Raw genomic sequence first — 20177 nt, 5'->3', positions numbered from 1 at the left:
TGTGACACTTTCACAACATACTAGCCCGTTCCTTGATGGAAAACCGATCTTGACGCAGTCTGCCATAATATTTAAATATGAACCCTGCGTCATCCACCTAAATCTTCCACGAGGAACAGCACCAAGCCTGTGCTAAGATGGCGGACATGTTGATGCATTACAAGGAGGAGCTGGAAGGTATCTCGCATCTCTGTTTCTGTGGAGACATGCCAGCTGCAGTGATTGGCTGCCTCCTGGACAGTATCCTGGTGGAGGTGTTGAGCTTCCTGTCTGTCCCAGACTTGGTCTGCAGCAGCAGGTGTGGTATAACTTGTTATGGACGCAAGCTATATGTGCACATCAAAATAAAAGAAACTTCCTTTTATGAAGCTCTGCTTGCCGTCTCTATGCCGAGTCTAAGAACTGTGCAGTTGATTTGCGTGCCTTCTTTCTCCAAGCGCATCCAGTGTGTTTCCTGCATTTTGTGTGTTTGCATTCCCTGCTCCGCATATGATGCTCAGTATTAGCATTTAGAGAATGTTTCTAGAGAACATATTATGACAAGTCAGTTTGTGTTCCGAATAGTGTATGCATATGTTAGTAGTATACGCACGTGAATGAACACATGTGTACACTATATTTTATGTATGAGCTGTGTATGGATAAAGTATAATGTGTAGGTATGATTAATGTACAGGTTTTTTTATGCCATGCCTGTATATTGTATAGGTTGTATGCAAACTGTGTGTGGTATAGCGCAAGTGCACACTGTCTGTCCAATTAATTTTGTGTGCATTGTCTGTGCAGTATACCGTAATACAGAATACTTGTGTTCATCCCATGCATGTATCGTACAATGTGCGTTTTGTGTATTCACGCCTTAAAACTTGAGCATTCTGTTTCTTCAGTGTCTCTTGTGTGCATGGTAAATGTGCAGAATAACTTGCTTGCATTTTGTGTACAATATATAGTGTCTGACGTGTGAGCATTACATCAGGTCTGCGCCATCTCATTAACACCATATTCATTTAATACATAGTATACAGATCATAGTTTCTAGTGTACAGTGTATTGCGAGAATGCTTTCCATGCACGAGATATGGTGAATATATTCCACTTGGTGGACAGAAGGTTGTGTTTCTGTAGTTTTTTTAAATTTGTGCATTCTATTAATTTACAAAATTATGTGGTCGGATGTCGTCTATATAAGGCAGGGATTGTATGCATTCCACATCTGATGATTAGGCATGCCTGAGTGTTTAGAGTATATTGTGTGTGCATGCCTTGTGTGTTTAGCACATGTCTGCACACAGTTTTTAAACCGTATTGACTGCTTGAATTATATAGATATGTGCATGCTATATGTTTTCAGTATAGTGTAGATGATGTGTATTAGATTGTACTGCTTGTGCATGTTTTTTTTCTGTGTTGTAGGCATTTGGGTGACTGTACAGTAGGTATATTGTGTGTTCGAACTTTGTCTTATAACATTGTGTATGCAGTTTTTTTATTTTGCAATTTGTTTGTCTTAATTGCACTGTATATAAAGAAGTCCTAAAACTTTTACGAAGTTTCAGTAACTTATATTTAAGGCTCCCTGTTTTCCGTTTTTAATGATTTTTACAGATAAATAAAGACAGAAAACATTTATTTTCTTGTCCGTATTTATTTTTAAATGTGGATAAAAACGAAATTGGGTTACGTTTTGAGTAATTCTAAATACTGTCTGCCATGACTGCTAAGCCAATAGCTGTGTGGATTAATAGGCAAGGGGGCTAAATAAAGAAAGGAATTTTAGTAAAGAGGCTTAAACAGCAATAGATATGCACAAAGTTGATACTGAAATGTGCATATTTTCTTAAAAGTGCATTAATTTATCTTCTACAGGTGTTTACAGCATTGAAACCTAGTAGGCATTCAAGCATGAATGCATATTTGCCAGTTAAATAAATGTGGAGATATACTAATTTCAGCTTCATTTTTCCACAAAACCTAAAATAAATATGGATAAATACAGATAAACATATCAAAAACATAATATGGATAAATGCAGACAGAAATGTAAAAAAAAAAATACCATAAAACTGGGAGCCCACTTGTATTGCACAACTGCTCAACAAGCTAAAGCTTACAAAAAAGGAATTAATCACATAGGCAAAACCTAATGCATTTACCAAAGCTTAAGCTACGCCTTTTTTGCTTGATGCAAGAGTGTAACCAGTAGAACCCACCGTTAGTCTGAGAGAACCAAGATAAACCTCTTATATTACCAGCTGCATTGCTTTGTACTAACTTGCATTACAATTTTTCATCAAGTTTCCGGAAGTGAATGGAGATTAGCAGTGCCTGACTCAACCACTGGCAACCTAAGTAACTTTAATGATAACTTGTAGTTTATAAATTTACCAGTAGCTAATCAAGGTAACTAACAATGGCGGCCGCCACAACAGGAAGGTGAAGGGGCAGACAGGCTGGTGGGGGGGAGGGAGGGGGCAGGGATGAGAAAATAATCATTTTTAAAAACTTACCTTTCGCCAGCAGCCTCTGACGCCGACAGCTGCCTCTGAGCTCTCCCATCAGTGCACAATTTCTACAGGCACACACACCACTAGCCATCAGTGCACACATCAATTGTTAACGCATCCACAATTAACTATTGCAGTAATCGCAGTATGGCACACTTTACTTTTAAACATATTCATCTAAAGTGCAGCATGCCACCATTGCTACAAAAGTAAATACACTTTTTTTGGCCTACAATTTATTGACTTTTGATGCAATTAGTGTTGCAATATTTAGCAATGCCAAAAGCTCAAACTTAACTACTGGGAGACCTATTGCATTGCAAATGCTTGTTCTTACATGTTTGGAAGCTATCACATTTATACTGCCTTTGTATAGAAAATGGTTTGTTGATATGTTGCAAATTTGTGCGTGTTTTCAGGATGAAAGTCTTATGCAAAGCAATCCACAGTTAAACAAATGAGTGCTCCAAAAATGGATCATTATGGTAGAATTTAAGCCTTTTATCTAGCATTTATACATCACGTAAAGCCTAAGAAAATTGCATAATCTGTTTATTTCGTTATTATAGGGCTGGTCGTGTTGTAAGAAAAGGACAACGGATTTTTCTGATTTCTTGAGCATTGTGGTAAGTGTCATTGTTTCCATTTTAGAGGTTTGAAAAACAATTTATATAGTGCTGTAATTTTATTTCAAATCTGCTTTGTGTTATTTGATAATTAAATTACATTGTTTCTGTCCGTTTCACCGCAACCCACATGAGAAATTCTTCTTCTCTCTGTTGAACCCTACATTGTTTGCATATTTTCACCCATTTGAGTTGCTTCTTGTGACAGAATCTTATGTGTTTTGTGCACGTGACTTTCACTTTACATTTGTCTATTGGCACTTCTAAAACAAATGGAATGAGTTTATGCCTTGACCCATTGCAAGAAACAATATAGCCCTTTTCTAAGGATAACTGTAGTATTTGCAATAGAACCGAGTCAAAGCATAAGCACATACTGGCTTGCTTGTCAGTCGTTCTCTTCAAAAACCTGCTTTTTCATTATGTCATGGTGTCTCATAGGTGTGATTTGGTTTTTCGATACAAAAATTATAATTTTCCATCAAGGGTTTCTCACTGCAACCTTACTTGTTGGGCTGTCTCCATATAAATTGTGGATCCTAGAATAGTTTTTCTAGAATATCCATGTTTTCAGGCTGGCAATAGTTATGATATTAAAATATGGCAATTAAAGGCAACGTTTTTTCCAGAAATAATCTGTTCATTCAAATGAAGCCTACTAAAGTACTTTTGACTAAAAGCACCATTTTAGGACTATGCTTTGTTTTAACAAAACCGGATACGGCAATGTAAACAACTGTAAGATTGACCCTGCTCCTTTAAAAATATTGGCGATTGAAACACCTGATTATACTCTTTAGGGCTTGGAGCTCTTCACTTTCTACAGTCACATTATTCTCTTGAAACTTGAGGTACTCAAGAACAGTGTAGCCACATTACAAAAGTATTTGAGACTTCTCTGGCCTTCATAGAAAACATAGCCATGTCAGCACTTAGTATAGATTGTACCCTGGCCACCTACCTCTCATCTCATGGCAGCAAGCATGAAGGAACCTATTTTTGGTGAAAGAATTATGGGCAGATGATCCCAAACTAAAATAATATACTGATTTATTTTGTTCTACTCTAGGTCATTGAGCTGCAGGGACATGCCATGAAATGTGATAATGTTACCTTATAATTACAAATGTATACTTTTGGATCTGATGATGATCCTGCCACATATAACTATATGGTTTTTCTACATATGTTCTGTATAGATTATGTCTATCATGTTCTAATCAGCCTTGAAAATGCCCTTGACTTGCTAGCCATACGACACCTGTTTGCTGCTCTTTGATTTTCCCTCTTTTGGCATGAAATAAATACTGAACAAAATAATTCACAACGAATTTGGATTTTGGTATTTTTTTATCCCTGGAACTTGAATATCGTCATCAATCAACTTCATTTTGGTCGGAGACATTGAAAGTGCAAGTGCAAAATACAATATACAGAAAATATTAATACAAGATCTGTACATTAGGAACCAAAAGGAGTGGTACACAGCATGAGGTAGAGTACATTGAGCTTTAAAACGTTGGTAACCAATTGGAACTTACGTATTTATAGGCCGAAACGCATCGTGGCGGCAGAGCGCACTAATCAATAAAGAAAAAAATATTGCACAAGAAAGTGGAGTCCGTTCCTTTTTCTGGTTCCATTTAGCAGGGAAACGTAAAATAACTTGGTTTGAAATATGGCACATTTTGTTTTGAGCAAAAATAGGGCTGTGTCATGACACCTGTTATTTAAAAATGTTTCAGGAAATTTCACATGCTATTTTCTGTTGTCTTTTTTAATCTGACACAACTGACCAGATAAAAGAGAACGTTTAACAGAACTCACCACCTCGCTTTCTACAAGTATATAAAACATATTTTTAATTACATTTCTAGTTGGTGCATTTCTGTATATTTATTTTTCTTTTACTACGAGGTTGCACGGAGTGTGTACATTTAGCTTTAAGGTGTAGTATGATTAAAGAGAAGAAAAAAAACTGTTTTGTATATCTGCTTTATGCATAAATATTTTCTAATGCAGGGGTGTACAAAGGGTCCTCATAATCATGAAAAGCCCCCTGAACCTGTAAAACCAGAAGTCAGCATAACATCTGAGAAAAAAGAGTTGTCTGAACTGAAGCCTAAATTCCAGGAGCATATTATTCGCGCTCCAAAGCCAGTGGAATTGATCAAAAGGCCAAGGTATGTAACTAGTCATCCGCTGAGTGAATAGGCATCTTTCTTTGTGATAGCTAATGCTATGTGCCCACATCTTTTCAACATTCTTTTTTCTCTTCCTAACAAAAATCGGCTGATTACTGCCACTTTAATCATCTTTTGTCCAATTCTCTTCTCTTGCTGAACATTCTTTATTTCCTGTCCTTAACCCCATTCTGTTCTTTTGCTAGACCTTTCCAGATTTGCTTCTGCCTGTTTACCTCTAAAGCAATTTCCCTTAATTTCATTCTTGTTTTTCCTTTTTTCCTTTCGTAATTACTGAGGTCCCAAAATGTCAACTACTATCTTTACTATCTTCTTTAATTCTGTGTTTCTTCTTTTTTCTGAACGTTCTTGCTTATTTTCATTCTTTATTTTCATTCTTTTGTTTTCGCAAACTGGTTTGCCGTTTCTCTTCCCTACTTCATTTCCCACTCATCATTCGTTTCCTAGCCTACCTTCAGATTTCATTCCTTTTTATGAAAATATTTGGGTTTTTGTAGATCGCGATAAGATGGTCTAACATACTGAAGTGCCATAAATAAGTTGTTTTCCTGCTGAAAGGCTAGAGAATGCTGGAAAGTGTTACCTCTTTATGTGTGGGTAAGCAATGGATTAATAGTCTGATTAGTCTTCTTGCAATATTGGCAACTAGTTGGGGGGCATATGTGTCTGAAAGGCTTAGTTAGGTGTCAGGCAGATCTCTGGTAACACTGATCGCAGAGCATAGGAAGCACAAAGGCTTGATTTGCTCTGAATCTCCTAAAGAGGCCCAATTTTGAGATGAGTACATGCCTTTCAGCATCAGTATTTTCTACCTTTCCGACTTCACCTGAGTAGTCTGATGCCCAGCAGAGAGAAGCATTACCATGAATAGGAGTTTATTCGCCTTGTATGCAGGATTCCTCTTCAAGTATCTAAAGATTCCTTGTCCTTTCAGAGATGAGAGGCTGTGATCTGCTGTCACTAGCCTAGTAGAAATTGCAGTTGGTTTGGACGATAGACTTGTAAACAACCCAGCAGGAGCCATGAGCAATTTCAGCACAGCATGTTAGGACCTAAGGCCATGACTACACTCTAACAGATTTGTTTGAACATTGATTTCTCCTACTTAGTGCTTTCCTATGGAAATATCCTTTGCAATAGAGTGGTGAGCTGAACATGTACTCAGTACCTCTTGTGAAGATCTGCTATTTCCCGTGTGCATTTAGTGAAAATTAGTTGTCGAATGGGCTATGCATTAGGTATGTCTTCTTAGGGCTTATGGTGTGTCAATCCTGGAAAGTAAGCATACATTGAAACTGTTTACGCCATTCCTCTACATCATTTGATTTTAAAATACTTTCCAGTGCAAAAGAAAACCAGGCACTCTGGATGGCTTATAGAAGCCTAACATGTCAGACAAATTGGGAGTCAAAATTGCAGTTTTTATTTTGAAGCCTTTTTCTTAGCCAGTTCATTGATTGAGGAGGTCAACCATGAATCCTCAATGTACTGCACTAGATTAGAGCCACCAGAAAAAGCCAAAGTTTCCAAATCCTTCATTAAAGCTTGACAACAAATCGAAGGAGACTCGCCAAGCCTAGAGAGAGTCTCCACCACAAAAGTTGAGATCGGATGAATGAGAATGCGAAGAGCAATTGTCTCTTTAATTAATGGGTATGGAAAACAAGGTGGAGCACAGATCAGTCACTGTAAACATTACTGGGGATGCAAGAAAGGATAGAGGTGGGGTTGAAGGCCACAGGGATTCTAGGAATAGCCACATTGTTAATCGCTTCCGCATCCTAAATGAATCTGTAAACATTGGTCTTTCTCATCTTCCTTGTATGAAGAATGTGGGCGTATTACACTGGCTAGCAATCAGCACTAAAAAAACCTGCTTAATCAAGTCCGTTATGAAACGGCGAATCCCTGCCTGCTTTGTTTTAAGAAATACTGTGAAATTAGCCGAATAGGACTTATTAGGTTGATCTTTATTTCTATATCTAGAGATGTTTTACTTTGAAAGATAATTTCTTTAGAATGTATGTCTTTTTCAGTCCAGATGAGCCTTCCACAAGATTGCAGTTCAAAGTATCGTCTTCGCTGATGCAAGCTTTAGATAAACTGAAACTGTGCACAGAGAATGAGCAAGAGCAGAATGGTAAGAAGTTAACATAAGAGACATTCATTTATGTTGTTTTCTTCTTTGAAGTTCAAAAGCTGTTTACACGTGGATACGCTCATAGCATGGTAATTTGCAAGGTTCCCATATTTGGAAATAAAGCATTTATAATACAACAGTGTCTCAAAGAGTTCAGTCTTAACTTTTTTTTACTATTCCACAGGATAGGTAGGAGAAAAATACAAATTTCTCTTTAGATTTCCCTAGTCCGCCATACATCATGCTCAGAGCAGTAATATTTAATCATTCATTTTTTTTATATTTATTCCAAAACGTTTTTTAATGCAAGGCATCTGACAGGTGGCCAGCAGAGGAACCTTTTTGTTTGATCTTCGCTCTAAACTCACTTAGTTTTTTTTTTTTTTAGAAAAGCACTTATCATGCTACAATCTGCAGTAGGAGCAGGTACTCCGATCCAACAGTATGGAGCCTGGCATTTCTTCTCACACACTGTTCTTTAAAACTGCAACAGCATGCCAATTTACTAATCTCCTTAGAGACCTTAGAATTGGAGTCGGCGTTCAACCGAATCCGAGTTCATTGCCTTTGTAACTCCTCCCTCTAGCCCTGCGTCCTCTGCCCAGAAAGTAGGCTGCCCACCTACTTTGCTCTGCCTCTTGTGATCTGTCACCTTGGTAGTCTTGTAGCCACTGGTTACCATGAGAATGGTATCTTTGTTGTTTGATTGGGGGGGGGGGGAGGGGGTTTGAGAAATGTTTGTTTGTGTGGAAGTTATGATACAGTTGGTGTCAAGTTAGTTCAGTGACCTATGGGCAGTTACGCAGTCTTCATAACAGTATTAATGCTGTCACTGTAACACAAAGGTAGTAAATGTTGTTCACTGAATTGCCTAGTACTTATGTTTTAGTTGTGACTTTCAAGAGATAGCAGGGTCAAGGCATACTCTTGGAAGGAGGTGTGGGTTAAAACATCTACTTGAAAGAAGCCAGATGATTCCCAAAAAATGTAATGCAGTGGTCGTTTATAAAAGAATCGAACTATCAGTTGCATTAGTGGTAATTTGCTCGTTAAATTTAATATTTTGACTCATTACATTATAACTTATACTTGACACGAGGAGGGTATGGACATATAATCGGGAATACAAAACAACCACATAGGACCGATAGCCAAGCACAGCACCTGCTCACAGAGTACTAATTTGTGGATTCACAAGTAGCTTACAGTCCAAAGTGCTTTCTTAGAATGTCACGTTTAGTCCTTTGTGACTGCAGTCTTGGCTGAAAGAGATTAGGAAGTGAATTGTACATTCTAGCAGCTGAGCAAGGGCCTTATGTTATCTGGTGGCTTTTGTAAAAAATGTCATCTCTTCTCTCTGCTTGTGCTACTGACAAACATTTGTTATCAGGGACGAGGTTGCAGAATTCACCTATGCAATGCCACTCTGCTCTTAGGATGGATCTTGTGCACTTCTGTAACCCTGCTCAGTGCCACTGCAGAACTATGAGATTCCTGTTTATCTGCTGAATGCTTTCTTAAAGTTTTGGAACCAGACCAGTAGACATCCACTGACAGGTGTTTCTTTTTTGGTAATACACTAATTTTGTGCTGTAGAACCAAGTTCTATCTTGACAAATTTGGATTGCGACAGTTCTAAGAAGTTTGCTTTATTTCCACAGGCAATGACAGTGGAGAAATGAAGATCGGAACATCATGTAAAAATGGGGGCTGCTCAAAGGTACAGTTAATTTTTAGTTTTGGAATTATGATCTATCAAAATACATTTATTTCAATGATACTTTAGTAAAAATACCTATAACTGCATTATTTTTAATTTGTCAAGCTTTTGACCTCTTGTATATACTTTACTATATACTTATATAATTCGGTGTGGGCTGGAACTCCACCCGCTGCTTTCATTTGTTTGTTTCAATGTCCCTTTAAAAATTCTTGGTAGCTAGTGGTCAGTCCTGTCTCTTTGTCCCTTCTTTTCTTTTTCGTTCCTCCCACAGAGCAGGGACTAAGTACTGTATCATTACGCTATGGTTGTTTATTTTTTCTTTGTGGACAATTTCTTCCCTGCTCTGTTACTGCTTTACTGTTTGCAAGTGTATGGCTGACTTCCCCTTAGTCCGAGAATAACCAAAGTGCTGGAGTGCGAAAGAAATGGCGTGAGTACTCCACCCCCCCCCCCTTTCATAGAGAAGTTGTTGCTGCAGCTCTCCGTTTTCAGATCGCCTGTTTCAGGACAGCGCATGGTTAAACGCTTGCTGCCGCCAGAGAACCAGATCGGGCTTGACCTCCCTAATACTCAGCAGAACGGGCATTTTTATTTTTGCAGATTTGTATAGCCCGAGGTAGACCTGAGGGTATTGGAGCGCTTTTACATGTGCAATATTTGCATAACACAATGTTATACAGTTACATTCCTAAGCAGGAGTGCCGTGTTGAGGCATCTGCCTTTCGTACACAGCCTCAGCACCTCCAAGCGCAGTCCAGTTACCATACAATCAGGAGCAGGCCGAGCCTGCAAGGCTCCAGCTCTTTAAATGGAGATATGAAAATGCCGGTACTCACTCTTTACTGTACCTGTTTGCTCCTGAGAAGTTCCGGTACACTCCCATTAAAAATATTGCACAAGTGCTGAGAGGTGCAGATACTCTCCTTTTCATATTAAATAAATGGTGTTACTGAGTACGTCAAAATACCTTACCATTTAAAGCGCTGCTGATGTGCAATTTTCCTACTCGATTGAAAACAAAATTCAGATCTGTCTCATGAGAAGAGGTGAAAGCCATGTGTATCCTGACCGCCACATTCTATGACCGGATGTCATGTCATTCTGAGGCTTTACTGGCCAGAGTAACAAGTGTTATGTGCAGGGGCAGCATGATGTTTGCTAAGTTGTTCGCACATGTGTTTTATTTATAGTGTAAGGAGGGAGTCTAATGTGCCAGTATAAAGAATGTACTTTGGTGCGCTGTCATGTTGATTACCAGTGCCTTATTGCAAGGTGACTATTGGGTTATGTGCATATGGGCTGATATGATTTACTTAACATACACAGTGAGTGTGGTCTAAGGTGTTTTACCTCTAATGGCAAAGTGATTTATAACCTCTATATTTATGACAATTGCCTAGTAGCAAAGCAATTTATGTTCCATGCATTTCTATGACAAGTGCCTAGTGGCACAGTGATTCATGTGATTGTGGTCCTATGTATTTTTATGAAGAATACAAAGTATTTTTTTATATACCCTTGTGCGGAGTCTCTTTTTTGTAGTGTGCCTAGTGTGTCACTGGTGGATGTGTGTGTGTGGTGTGCTAATCCTTTACATATTGCCTCCGGGAGAAGCCTGACTGCTGTGCCAAGCGCAACTCCCTTACCCTAACTAGAGTGGTGGGTTCTACCTGGCTAAGTGGGGGGGGGGCTAGGGGGGCTTGTGTAGGTGTGTGTGTGTGTGTGTGTGTGTGTGTATATATATATATATATATATATATCCATATCCATATCCCGTTTTGGCTTAGGGAGGTTGGAAAACAGGATGTATGTGGAGATATATGCAGCACAGGAGAAATAGAGAGGCAAGGCCAGACTGGAACAGAAAATAAGCACGGGTACTAAAATAGAAGTGAACCATTTAGTGCATTAGATTGTTAAAAAGTAGTCCATATTTAGTAATTGGGGTAGTTTTGAACTCTGTATAAGTGTTTTTCAAGGTGTGGAAGAGCTCAATGCAGACAATGCTTGGGAGAATTGCAATCACCAGTGAACCTGTGCCCAGCAGAGCAGAAAACAGGCCCACAAGCATTCAAACTATGGCTCACACGCCATCCAGTCAGACCAGTCCCTCTGAGCAAAACAGAAGAAACATAGGATCTGTAGATGAGTAACTAGTTTTACTATTGTTTTTTGCCAATGTAGGTCAGACAGTAAAGAGCTCCTTCTTTCAGTCGATGGCTAATTTGTATCCAAACGCTAGGTCAGTGAATGCACCATACATTTGTCTCCAAAAGGATCAACGCTAACCGAGTGGACAAATAATCGTAGGCTCCTAACCGAAACATAATGACCTTCCACAGTGACTGGAAGCCTCTACCTTGGGCCTACCTTAGGTGTGCCTTACTTGTAAGGAAAGGGAATTTTTGGGTCTGGCAAATGGGTGCACTTGCCAGGAAAATGGCAGTTTACAACTGCGCAGTCAGACACTACAGTGGTAGGTCTGAGACACATTTACGGGGCTACTCGTGTGGTTGGCACAACTAGGGCTGCAAGTCCACTAGTAGCATTTGATTTACAAGTCCAGGCACACACCGTGTACTTTACTAGGGACTTACCTGTAAATCAAATATGCCAATCATGGATAGCCAATCATATCATAAATTATACAGAGAGCATATGCACTTTATCTCCGGTCAGCAGTATTAAATTATCCAGAATCCTATAGCCTACGAAAATAAAAAGTAAAAGCAAAAAGTTTGGGGATAAACCTGTCAAAAGGGCCTGGTCTAACAATTGTTGTGCCAGTCACATTTTTCTTCCTCCTGCTACAGCATGGGGCAATGATTCAGACCACTTTAATTGGGTAATTTCAATGCGTGTGTCAGCGTTTTGCTCTTTCGCAAGGTGCACATAGTAATTTCAGTGCTAGTAACTACTATAGCAGTGTGTGCTTTTTGAGGCCAAATATACTTTTGCTTTTTGCCAATATTTTCTTTTTTCATATTGTTGAGGTACCAACAGCCCTCCCCCTAACCACAGCGTTTTACAAACAACAAAACAAGAATTGACCATCCTTATGCTGCATGGAGATGTGTCAGGATGCTTTTCCAGTTTCTTTCCAGCATTTCGCTTATGTAGCTTTAAGTTGCACAATTTATTTCTCTTCCCAGAGAAGCCAATACCCAGAGGTCTCTGGGTCATTGGCTTAAGTTTCACCCTTTATGCATTTTTATGTTGGTTGCTTGCTAAAGTTCTTTAGTTGGCGCCACTGAATCTTAAGGTTGAAGCCTTGCCTTCAAAAAAGTTAAGAGCCATATTCATTGCACATGTAATGTCTTCACTTACAACACATGATCTTGTGAACGGTGGGTAACATTATGAAGACAAGGCCTGGCACCATTGTTACTATAATCACAAAAAATCGAACTTCTTTTCCCGTTGAAGATCACATCGCAAAGGAAAAATCTTCACTAAACTTTCTGTACTAAAACAGAAAAAATACATCGATTTTTATCCCCCTTAACCCAATCCTGAATACATTTAAGTCTTGAGGCTGGTTACAATTGCCATTTTTGATTTACAGTAAAATCTGGGAATATCTTATATGCTTTCTTGGAAAGATACCGTCCCAAATGTACTACTTAGATGCATGACGCCGGTTTCAGACATGGTGTAGCCACTCCTTTAGGTTTGACATCCCTAAATTTGGAGGTGTGACAGTGACACTTTCTCTTGGCTGCAGCACGGTAATCTTACAAAATTAGGTTGCAGTGGCAACAACTCTGCTTTGATTCCAGTATCACATTGATAGTTCAGGCTTTGTGTCTCTCCTCTCTCTTCTCTCTTCTCTCTTTTCTGTTCTCTTCTCTCTTCTCCTTCTCTCTTCTCTCTTCTCTCTCTCTCTCTCTCTCTCTCTCTCTCTCTCTCTCTCTCTCCCCCTATCCCCCTCTCTCTCTCTCTCTTCCCCCTTCTTTCCCCCCTCCCTCTCTCTCTAGTCCCCCTCTCTCTCTCTAGTCCCCCTCTCTCTCTATATCCCTCTCTCCCAGGTTGCTCTTAAAATGTGATGGACTTAATTTCAGCATAGAGATTCACTTATTCCTCACTTTGGCGAGTGAATATTCTAACGTTCCAGAGTTAAAAAAGTACTTGAAATTGGCATCTGAATACCCAAAATAGATAAGAGGCTTAATGTTCAATCCCTCAGATCTTTCACAGCCAAGGTGGCTGTGCCTTTTCTTATTTGGCACAAACCATTGGAATGAGCTGACTGTAGACATTTGACAAGAGCTTCGATTCTATTAGTTAAAAAAAAAAACGGAAAACCTGGCTCTTCCAACTAAAGTTCTGAAATAGTTCTCCTGAACCTGTTGCTAGCACCATGGGTCTAATTAGACTTGAGCCTTCCCAGATGTGATTTCATGCAGCTGTATATGTCAACAGTGAGCGCTATGACATCCGTTCCTGTTGTTGCAGGTGTGTAATGGTGTTTCAATTAGGTCTACTTGCAGATTCCTCTACAACCTCGCCCACTTCCCCCTTCTGTGGTGTGTTGATGCATACTTTGATATGGTTCGCCAGCATTTCTTTTGCCTCTAAGTTCTTAGAAATTCGGAAGAGAATTGACAGGAGTGCTGACCATGTGTGGCTCCCTGACATATCTGGGGAGGTACTACAGTCTTGGCACCACTTGCTGGATCCGAATAGCTGCTTCTTTTCCAGATCCATTCAGGCACCTGGATTAGACTCGAGGTGAGAAATCAGCTGGTAGATAAAGTATTCACCAAAAACCAAAGGTAGGTAACCTAATTTTCGGTTTCTTTAGCATCTTGAGTAATTCAAGCCAAGTTAATTAAGGCCCTTTTTAAACAATAAGAAATATTGCTGTTACTTTCGATCTTATCAGTCAATCACCTACTCACACTATTTTTCTTTGTAGACATTTGAAGGGCCACAGAGCAATGACGAACTGTGCACATACCATTCCGGTGTGCCTATTTTCCATGAAGGGTATGTATGTATTGATAGGATTTCTGGTAATTATTTTGAATGGTGGTAAATTAAAAAAATAATATTAAATTATGTGACCATTTGAAATAACAGGACAGAATACTTAGTCAGAGCACTGTGGTATGCATTTTGCCCAGTCAGGGGATAGATATCGAATATTATATTCTTTATGTGTGGTTGGGACCGAAAACTCCACCGAATGGTAATGGACGTGCAACCCTGCTTTGAGTGCCGCAGCTGTACTGATGTCTGGATCCCTAGTGCTAATTTTTGTTGTCATAGGCAAAATCAGACCCTCTTTGTGCACTCTCCATGACATAGGCCTTTCTCACGAATTGCAATCTTGGTTAGACCAGGAGGGGTACCCAAATCGCTACCCTCGTAGATGTAGAAGGCTGCTGCCTTTACCAGGATTTAAGCAACACAAACGCAGTAGTGGCAGCATGCTGTGTAGTAATCCATAGGGGTGAATCCGTTCTTTTTACCTGTGTCACTTAAGTGAGGCCTACAGCACACTTATTTGAAGTTCTGCTGTGTGCTTAACTCACCCTTGGCCTACTTCGATTTGGTGTGCTGCGCAGTGCATGTGTGATGTATATGGGCTGGACATATGTGTGCCTGTGAGTGGTAACATACAGGGATAATGTAGTACTGTGTAGTGCCTCTATGAATTATGCATGTGCTGGGTGTATGTGCACCTGTGAGTAGTACAATACATGAAGGATCTAACGCTGTGCAGTACATGTATGCTTTATGCATGTGCTGAGTGTATGTATGCCTGTGAATGCATGGAGGACTCTGGGAGACCCATGGCTGCCCGGTGAAACATAAGGAGAAGAGATATAGGATTTTTGTATTGCTGCATTCCTTTAACACCTTCAATGCTACAGTGATTCATCTTGGATGCTGCACTCCCTTGAACCCCATTGTTCATGACGAGCTCAGCTCGTCATTAGCCCACGAGCAGTGTACTGCATGACGGGCTGAGCTAGTCATGAGCATGGAAGGTGTTAATGATGGGTAGGACACACTGGAGAAGGGAGAGCCAGGCTCCCCCAGATACCCTTCAAAGGGTGCGCTTTGATTCAGTGAGAGGTCACAGGGGCCTCGGTACGTCTCAGGAAGGAGATGTGGCTGATAAGATATTCATAAAGAGTATGGCTGACCGGTACATCCATCCATCCTCATCTTGCTTCATCTAAAATTAGCTTCTGGATTAATGCTTCAGTGAGAGGCATAGCAACAGGTGCAGTGGTAACGGGGCCCAAGTGTGTGAGGGTGCCCTTGTGTAACCCCCAGTTGTAGCAGTCTTTTCATAACCATCCGACTGCTGAAGGGGTCAAATTTGCCTCTCTTGCATTTGGGTCAGTTGCACCCTTGCAGCACCGCTGGCTCTGGATGTAATCCTCACTTGTTGTGCAATCAGCCTTTGGAAGCAGCTGACTTTATTAAGGTCTGCAATCGGGGAAAAGTCATCCACTGCATACTCGCACTATGTGCTATCACCAGTATAAGGACATTGTGAAACCGAATAACTTGAATATAGGGAGATGGTGGACCTATTTCTTAAGAGACCATGAATGGCAGAAATAATATGGAGGGAAGTTTGTGATGTGAATGTCTGGCTCTTTCTGCCCATCCTGAATTGCTCATCGGCATGTCTGTCCAGGGAAGAAAGCGCTCTTGTGGAGCAGACACTATGTGTGAAAGGGACAGCAGTTTTAAAGGCAATAAAGTGGCAGCTTTGCTAAAGCTGCACATTGCTACAAGTTACATTCATTTTGACTTGAGATACAAGTCGGGCTTACTGTAATAAGCTGTTTGATACCTTGGAGTGCCTGCTTTGATCACATCATACTAGGAGTTAGCACAGCTGTGGGATTCCTCATGTAACCCTGTACTTGTCAATTGGACTATCAAGTCTTTCCACAGTAAATACTGCAATTTTGCGTGTTTTACTGTCAAGACATGCAAAGACCACCTCTTGCCTGTGTTATATGTTGCACCCTGCTTTAAGGGCTCTGTAGGCTTGCCAGAGGGGTGACTTAAACGCATGTCCTGGGGAAGTGGTGACTTGGCCATTGCTTTCAATGGCAAAGTTGTGCTAGAAGTGCACAACTGCTATACCAGTCTGCAGTGGTAGATTGGGGACCTGTTTTACCCAGGGGGCCTCCAGGAAGGTGCAATTGGCACAGCAAGACTTAGCGTACCTCTTAAACTTACATGTCCTAAGTACCAGAGTACCATTTTGTAGGGACTTGGAGGTAAGTTAGCCAATTTCAATGAGGCACAGCCAATTCGACATACACTTTCATGGCACTGGCACCGAAGTCAGGTTAGCAGGCACTCGGAATCGAAAACCAACTGAATCAGTCGAAAAACTAGGGGTTGGGCACACAAAAAGAGGCCTTTCCTATCAGTGATATTGGAACTTTTTTTTCCATTCCTCAGATCATTCCAAAAGCAAAATATTCGCTCTGCCGATTGTAATCTTTGAACTCAATATTGGCGAAATTGTTTGGTCTGTAAATACGTCAACCATGCATTTTATTTTCTCTCTAAGGTCTTGCAGGTCATAGTTAGTTCCTGTAATTTTGGAACAAACTGTATTAGCTACCAAAACTGAAAACTTGCCTATTGCTTGATAAAATTCCATTCTTTACCAGTACCAATTCAGGCATTGATCAGACTTCCATGTCGCTCAGGTTAGAGAATACGTTTTAAATGTTGAACATCCATGTTTCAAATTAAAGATGAGATGTTGAACCTTGGGGAACACCACAAACATTTTCTTTTCCATCATTTGTATTTCCCAAAGACCTGTCCCCCACCCAGCCTAAGAGTGGCCTGGAAATCATGTATTTACATTGGTGATCATCCAAAGATCAGTACCTAATACACAGACATACTAGGGCTCTAGTGTGCAAAATGTAATATCGTTTTGGACAGTCTCTACTGTGGACTGGCTGCAATTGTTAGTTACACCATCGCTGTGCAGTTGTCTTTTAGAGAAATTGAGTTTACCATAATTGCAGGTAAGCATAAACCTCTTTTACGTTGATTAAAGAGATCCAGCTTTAAAAGTGAGTTTCTCTGTTAGACTAATATCTTGATTTATGTCTAAGCCACAGTCTGTACCACTATTGAGAGTAAACTACTGATGTAAGCTAAGAAATTATAGGTTCGAGGCATATGAGCTGCAGATTACACACTGTGCATAGATCGCCACCTAGTGTTGGGCCCAGATGTTTGCAGTTTGTTGTTGTCCTGAAAAGTTCTTTGGAAGTCACAAGATAGGTGACTCCTCCTTTGGACCCCATTGCGCATGGGCATCGGCTCCATCCTCAGATTGTTTTTTTCCGCCATCGGGCTCGGATGTGTTTTCTGTGCTCCGGTTTGGAACCGAATTCCCTTCAACGCGCAATCCTCACCCGGTTCGACGGTATTGTCTCAAAGTCTTCGATTCCGGTCGCCGACGAAGGCCTTCGGGACTACTTAGGACTCATCTTCTGGCTCATGGAAAGGACATCATTCAAGAAGTGTCCTCAATATGGGTCGAAGTTTCCCCACACCGATCTACATGAGGTGTGCAACCTTTGCCTCTGACCGGAGCACGAGGCCAAAGACTGTTCCATTTGTGCCTCTTTCCGCTCCAAGAAGACGATTCGGGACCGACGAGCTCGAAGAACAATGGCTCGCTCGTCAGCTTCGATCCCAGACAACATCTTTGGAGAGGGCGTCGACGTGCCAGAACACCAGCACGCCGAAGAAAGCTCCATCTCTTCTGATGCCGAAGACTCAGACGTCGAGGACATCACTCCAGCTCAACGGGTCGTAAGTAAGACAGTAGACCCCAACCCTTCCTCGACACCCTCAAAAAAGGCTTCGGTCACATCCTCACCTACGGGCCCGGGTGCACACCGAGAGACTGCTTCCCACGCCCGCCTTCGGGCCCGGCAAATAAGTTTACTAAGCCTTCAGGCGGCTCGGGCTCGAGCCAGCCTATTCCCGGTGCCGATCCGACACCAAAGAAGAAGCCATCTTCCTCAACCACGCCGACCGTTGCTCCAGCACCTAAGCACTCTGCGCCGAAGACTGGCAGCGGCTCATCCATGCCGAAACCTCACTCTGAGCCGAGTAAAAAACCACCCAAAGGCCCGACTCACACGCTTCGGAGCCGAAGAAATACCCGGAACCGAAAAAACATGTTCCGGTAAAGGACATTTCAAAAGGCCACACGTCTAAACCAAAAGAATCTAGACCATCTACTGACTTGGTACCGAAAAAACCTCAGGAACCGAAAACTTAGACGCAAAAGGATCTGCCCTATACAGAAAAACTTTTTACACCAGATCCTCACCAAAAAACTCTTGTTAAAGACACTAAGACTGGCCAACTAGCTCTTGGTTCCAAAAAGAGACCACTAGAAGTGCCAGCACCTCCTCCTCCTCCAAAGAAGAGAGACATTGCAACCTCTCCATTAAGAGTCCCTTTTCCACCACCTCCCCATACTGTTTCTCCTCCTACACCTCCTCCACCACATCATTCTCCTACACCATCCACTAATCCAGAGGATGATGTGGTTACAGACTCTGATGACACAGTTGGGGGTGTACATGACCCAGCAGGGACCAATAATCCCCCTCAGTGACCTAATCCTTGGGATGATTATAACACCCCTGATGTGCCTTACGTCCCACAAGATGATGTATACACTTCCAGGCCTTCCCCACCAGAGGACACTATAGGTTTTAACCTACTATTCCAAAGAGCTGCCCAGTACCATGGGGTTGACATGCACACTAATGCTGTGGAGGAAGATTTTCTTTTAGACACACAAAGGTCTACTGCCATTTTGCCAATGCTTAAAGGCGTCATTAAGCACGCAACATAGGATTTTAAAGATCCTGCTAGGTCTCGGGTCCTCAACCCTCGCATTGAAAAAAAATATAAAGCTGCCCCTACAGACCCTGTTTACATCAAAGGTCCAGCACCACTAGATTCTTAAGAACTGTCTCATGCACGTAAATGTGCTAATTCACAAACATCAGGCGAGGCCTCACCACCAGATAAAGAATCTAAGCTCCTTGACGCCTCTGGTAAACTAACAGCGTCACAGGCTGCTAATATTTGGCGCATTGCCAATACCCAAGCGTTGTTGGCAAGATATGACAGGGCGCATTATGATGAGCTGAATTCCATAACCAGACGAATATAAAAATAGGGCCAATGAACTCATACAGGAAGGTAAAAATATTACTAATACTTCCATTCGTTGTGCCCTAGATGCTGCAGATACTGCCTAAAGGGCAATCAATACCAGTATCCTTTTGCGGAGACATGCCTGGCTACATATTTCAGGTTTTAAACCTGAGGTACAAAATTCCATCCTCAATCAGCCATTTGATGAGACACATTTATTTGGCCCTAATGTTGATGTGTCTTTAGAAAAGATGAAAAAAGACACTGACACAGCAAAATCTATTGGAGCCTTGCAGCTGCAAGCACCCAGACGTTCTTTTCGTCGCTCATCATACAGAGCCAATACAAGAGGCTACTTCTCCGAGGGCCCCTCTACTTCCTACAAAACCCCTAGTCAATCCACATACACAAAGGCCTACCAAAGAGGGAGTTACAGGGGTAACAACATCAAAGGCAGAGGCAAAACCAATAACTCCCGCTCTGCCTCCACCCCTACCCAATGACTTTCCTCCCCTTTCCCCCAACATTCCACTCCTATGGCGGGGAAGACTGCAGCAATTCCTTCCTGCCTGGATCAACATCCCATCAGACAGGTGGGTGCGACAAATTATTCAGTCAGGTTATTGTCTAGATCTAACATCTACCCCCCAAACATACCACACAAACAGCGTCCAATGTCACAAGAGCATCTGTCACTGTAAAAGCAAGAAGTAATGTCTCTGCTAGAAAAAAGTGCAATAGAACCAGTTCCTCTGCACCAACAAAACATGGGGGTTTACTCCCTATATT

At 41.2% G+C, this 20177-nt stretch overlaps 1 protein-coding gene across 1 annotated transcript in view; it reads left to right on the top strand.

Annotated features, from left to right (window-relative positions):
• The window catches only part of CHORDC1 (cysteine and histidine rich domain containing 1), a 109456-nt gene that overhangs the window by 24261 nt on the left and 65018 nt on the right, over nt 1-20177 (top strand). Inside the window, exons 3-7 of the mRNA XM_086933987.1 lie at nt 3074-3130; nt 5153-5313; nt 7371-7474; nt 9136-9194; nt 14116-14186. Coding sequence (XP_086790113.1) covers nt 3074-3130; nt 5153-5313; nt 7371-7474; nt 9136-9194; nt 14116-14186 — 452 coding nt within the window. The remainder of the gene's footprint in view (nt 1-3073; nt 3131-5152; nt 5314-7370; nt 7475-9135; nt 9195-14115; nt 14187-20177) is intronic.

This window comes from Lissotriton vulgaris, chromosome 8 (assembly GCF_964263255.1).
Source record: "Lissotriton vulgaris chromosome 8, aLisVul1.2, whole genome shotgun sequence".
Taxonomy (NCBI): Eukaryota; Metazoa; Chordata; class Amphibia; order Caudata; family Salamandridae; genus Lissotriton; species Lissotriton vulgaris.
This window is presented reverse-complemented; position numbering and strand designations above follow the sequence as displayed.